Source organism: Carassius carassius, chromosome 14, assembly GCF_963082965.1.
Source record: "Carassius carassius chromosome 14, fCarCar2.1, whole genome shotgun sequence".
Taxonomy (NCBI): domain Eukaryota; kingdom Metazoa; phylum Chordata; class Actinopteri; order Cypriniformes; family Cyprinidae; genus Carassius; species Carassius carassius.
In genome coordinates this window covers 312,501-317,500 of record NC_081768.1, presented here as the reverse complement: position 1 = coordinate 317,500, position 5,000 = coordinate 312,501, and the positions used below count along the sequence as shown (strand labels likewise).

Here is a 5,000-nt window from a genome sequence, read left to right as displayed (position 1 = left end):
GTCTGTCTCAGCCTGTCTGTCTTTCTCTTTCTGTCTGTCTCTGTCTGTCTGTCTGTCTCAGCCTGTCTGTCTGCCTGTCTCAGCCTGTCTGTCTGTCTCTGTCTGCCTGTCTCAGTCTGTCTGTCTCTGTGTGTCTGTCTGTCTGTCTCAGCCCTTCTCTGTCTGCCTGTCTCAGTCTGTCTGTCTGTTTGTCTCTGTCTGTCTGTCTGTCTCTGTCTGCCTGTCTCAGCCTGTCTGTCTGTTTGTCTCTGTCTGTCTGTCTGTCTGTCTGTCTGTCTGTCTGTCTCAGCCTGTCTCTGTCTGTCTGCCTGTCTCTGTCTGTCTGTCTGTCTCTGTCTGTCTGTCTGTCTGTCTCTGTCTGTCTGTCTCTGTCTATCTATCGGTCTGTCTTCTGACTGTCTGTCTTTCTGTCACATAGAAAACAGCTGTTTTACACTGGAATAATATTTCACTGTTTTTACTGTATACTGGATCAAGTAAATGCAGCCCTGGTGAGCAGAAGAGATCTGTATGTGTTTGTATTTATACACATCTGCATGAGGTTCATTAGACTGGATGTTGAGTTCCTCTCTCTCTCTCTCTCTCTCTGATCTAACAGGTGCCGCTCATCCAGTGAAGGGAGGAGTACAATCCACTGAATCAGGAAAAACTGATCACTGCTGCGTTTCCCAAGAGCATCATAAACTGAATGTAGAGGCCTTAAGTTACTTCATCTACTCAGACTCGCAACGCTGTGGGAAAGGCTGCTGATAGGCTGATTGGTTGTCATGGCAACAGTTGCAGTGCAGTGGCTGGTTAGTGATGCTGAGGCACCGACTCATGCAGGCGCTATGATCGCATGCACACACACACACACACTTCCTGTTTCCCTCCTGCATTTACACTGCAGTCCTACAGAGTGTGTATGTGTGTGTGTCAGACACTTAACACTGGATCAGTCCACCTCAAGTGCTCCAGCAGAGAAAAACTCTGAGTTTCATGTGGCATCTGGTTCAGAGGACAGAGTGTAAAATGAACAGATGCAATGTAAGCATTGCAAATCGACCACTAGATGGCCTCAGTGAACCTACCAGAGTGACCCTGAACACGCTACACAACTCCAGTAACAACACAAGTCTGGGGGATTTCTAATATCAATACAAAGAGATAATTGCTCAAAATAAAAACTGAATAAAAAATAATAATTCAAGCTACTAAGTCTGTTATCTTAGGCCCTCTTGAGATGGACTGAGATTCCACTGAAACAGAAACTCTAATGACGTCTGATGTGAACACAGCAGATCCATGTCTTACATGCACTGCCTGAGAAATCACAGAAACACACACCAAATCACACACACACATAAATACACAATGCAAAAATGACTGCTTAGTGAGCTTTAGCTGTTAGTTGTGCTGTTTTTTGTGCTTATTTTCCAAGTGAAATATCTAAAGATCCTGAAAACAGGAGAAGCAGCGCTGCTTGTGACATTCAAACTGCTTTTGTGTGTTTTTGACAGATTCTTTCACATGTTCTGACTTGTATCAAACACACAGTGACTGAAAGCTAGTCCATACAAGTCAGTGTTGGTTTTTGGGTGAACTGTTCCTTTCAGACTCTTTGTAAAGCATGAGATCTGACTGTTATGATGATGATGATGATTATTTCCATTGCAGGCAGTGAGAGCTGCAGCAGTGCGGGTGTTAATGATCACACACATGAATGACATGCTGGGGCTTCACAAGCAGGATATGACATCACACTGAACATCCTGAACACAGAACACTCTTACAACTGGACCAGCGGGCTTCAGACTCCGCTGTAGCTGCTATTAATGCTTTTATTTTCACATGTTCTGTTTTTAATTTAATTTTAGTTCATGTGTTAGTAATTTAGCCGGGGTTTTGTCTTCGTTGTTGTTGTTTTTAATACACTGTATGTCTGTGTGTTCAGAGATGCTCACACACACATTCACACACACATAAGCAGCATGTTAAATCATGCCAGGACACACAATCAGCTCATGAAGACCGAGAACAAATCAGCCACTCAAAACCTGCCTGTCTGATTGTGCTGCATGTTTTTGATTCACTAAACAGAAGCGGCTCATGAGAGTCATGTCTGTATGAAGGGGACTGTGGTGCTTCTCTGAGGGCAGGTGTTGAGGGCTGCTGGTCAGCGGTCAGTGTTTCTGTGCTGTGTGGATTTGTACTCACCCCGCTCCACTCTATGGCCATACTCACTTCATCACCGGCCTCAGAGCCGCTCTCGTACTTCACAGTGGACACACTGTCTCTGCTGCGCCGGCCGTCCTCCTTCAGGAGCTCCACCACACGTGTCTGATGGACCAGATCCACACCCTGACCACAGCACACATCACATCAGACTCACACTCACTGGGACTACATCAACATGCAGTACTGCTGACCAACAAACACTGAAACGAGCTTCAAAAACCAAAACTCTTTATATACAGAATGTCTAAGAGCTTCTCTCTTAAAAGGACAAAGTTTAATTTACCTGTCCAACCTGGCAACCATTCACACTCACTCTCTCCTGCATTGCAGAAAAAGCGTTGATGATCCGAAAACATCGGCAAACATAAAAGCTGCAATTATAAATCTCTATTGAGATATTCTGATCAAATGAAGGTTTGAGTTCCTTCACACCATCATTTAAGCTGTTCGCTGTAACTAATTATCCTTCTCATGATAAACTGTAATAAATCCTCACGTGATCTAAACTGTATTGTTTGCAACTGAAGCTGAATAAACACACAGAAGCAACTCTGTAATCTTTTGAATCTTAGATTGTAGACATTGAGAAAAGCTTTTGAGTTTCACCAGTTTTGAAAATGTAGAGGATGTGTGTTTATGTTTCGGATAATGACCCTGGAGCACAGTCATCAGGACTCATCCGTCCTTCGGATGAGACGTTAAACTGAGGTCCTGACTCTCTGTGGTCATTAAAAATCTCAGAATTTCTTTCAAAAAGAGTAGAGGTGTGACCTCGGCATTCTGGCCAAATTCGCCCATTGGCCTCCGACCATCATGGCCTCCTAACAATCCCCATATCTGCTGATTGTCTTAATCACTCTGTCTCCTCTCCACCAGTAAGCTGGTGTGTGGTGGGCGTTCTGGTGCAATATGGCTGCCATCGCATTATCCAGGTGGATGCTGCACACTGGTGGTGGATGAGGAGATACCCCCTGATTATGTAAAGCACTTTGAGTGCCTAGAGAAGCGCTATATAAATGTAAGGAATTATTATAATCAGTATCACAGGTATATTTGTAGCAATAGCCAACGATACGTTGTGTGGGTAAAAATTATCCATATTTATTTTATGCCAAAAATCAAGTGAGTGGAGGTATAGAGTGAGCGGAGGACTAGAGTGAGCGGAGGCCTAGAGTGAGCGGAGGACTAGAGTGAGCGGAGGCCTAGAGTGAGCGGAGGACTAGAGTGAGTGGAGGACTAGAGTGAGCGAAGAGTGAGCGGAGGACTAGAGTGAGCGGAGGACTAGAGTGAGCGGAGGCACAGAGTGAGCGGAGGCACAGAGTGAGCGGAGGACTAGAGTGAGCGGAGGCCTAGAGTGAGCGGAGGACTAGAGTGAGCGGAGTGAGCGGAGGCCTAGAGTGAGCGGAGGACTAGAGTGAGTGGAGGACTAGAGTGAGCGGAGGCCTAGAGTGAGCGAAGAGTGAGCGGAGGACTAGAGTGAGCAGAGGACTAGAGTGAGCGGAGGACTAGAGTGAGCGGAGGACTAGAGTGAGTGGAAGACTAGAGTGAGCGGAGGCCTAGAGTGAGCGGAGGCACAGAGTGAGCGGAGGCCTAGAGTGAGCGGAGGCACAGAGTGAGCGGAGGCACAGAGTGAGCGGAGGACTAGAGTGAGCGGAGGCCTAGAGTGAGCGGAGGCCTAGAGTGAGCGGAGGCACAGAGTGAGCGGAGGCACAGAGTGAGCGGAGGCACAGAGTGAGCGGAGGACTAGAGTGAGCGGAGTGAGCGGAGGCCTAGAGTGAGCGGAGGACTAGAGTGAGCGAAGAGTGAGCGGAGGACTAGAGTGAGCGGAGGACTAGAGTGAGCGGAGGACTAGAGTGAGCGGAGGACTAGAGTGAGCGGAAGACTAGAGTGAGCGGAGGACTAGAGTGAGCGGAGGCCTAGAGTGAGCGAAGAGTGAGCGGAGGACTAGAGTGAGCGGAGGACTAGAGTGAGCGGAGGACTAGAGTGAGTGGAGGACTAGAGTGAGCGGAGGCCTAGAGTGAGCGGAGGACTAGAGTGAGCGGAGGACTAGAGTGAGTGGAAGACTAGAGTGAGCGGAGGCCTAGAGTGAGCGAAGAGTGAGCGGAGGCCTAGAGTGAGCGGAGGCACAGAGTGAGCGGAGGCACAGAGTGAGCGGAGGCACAGAGTGAGCGGAGGCACAGAGTGAGCGGAGGCCTAGAGTGAGCGGAAGACTAGAGTGAGCGGAGGCATAGAGTGAGCGGAGGCCTAGAGTGAGCGGAGGCCTAGAGTGAGCGGAGGCCTAGAGTGAGCGGAGGCCTAGAGTGAGCGGAGGCCTAGAGTGAGTGGAGGACTAGAGTGAGCGGAGGCCTAGAGTGAGCGAGGGCCTAGAGTGAGCGGAGGCATAGAGTGAGCGGAGGCCTAGAGTGAGCGGAGGCCTAGAGTGAGCGGAGGCCTAGAGTGAGCGGAGGACTAGAGTGAGTGGAGGACTAGAGTGAGCGGAGGACTAGAGTGAGCGGAGGCATAGAGTGAGCGGAGGCCTAGAGTGAGTGGAATGCCTAGAGTGAGCGGAGGCCTAGAGTGAGCGGAGGACTAGAGTGAGCGGAGGCCTAGAGTGAGCGGAGGCCTAGAGTGAGCGGAGGCCTAGAGTGAGTGGAAGGCCTAGAGTGAGCGGAGGACTAGAGTGAGTGGAGGCCTAGAGTGAGCGGAGTGAGCGGAGGCCTAGAGTGAGTGGAGGCCTAGAGTGAGTGGAGGCCTAGAGTGAGCGGAGGACTAGAGTGAGCGGAGTGAGCGGAGGCCTAGAGTGA

At 49.4% G+C, this 5,000-nt stretch overlaps 1 protein-coding gene across 6 annotated transcripts in view; it reads right to left on the bottom strand.

Annotated features, from left to right (window-relative positions):
- LOC132156675 (kinesin light chain 1-like) overlaps nucleotides 1-5,000 on the bottom strand; it is a 40,830-nt gene that overhangs the window by 8,298 nt on the left and 27,532 nt on the right. For 3 of the 6 annotated variants that reach the window (XM_059565610.1, XM_059565614.1, XM_059565612.1), the window contains exon 13: nucleotides 2,197-2,340. In XM_059565610.1, the coding sequence (XP_059421593.1) occupies nucleotides 2,197-2,340 (144 nt within the window). The remainder of the gene's footprint in view (nucleotides 1-2,196; nucleotides 2,341-5,000) is intronic. The other 3 variants (XM_059565611.1, XM_059565615.1, XM_059565613.1) reach the window with 1 other exon arrangement.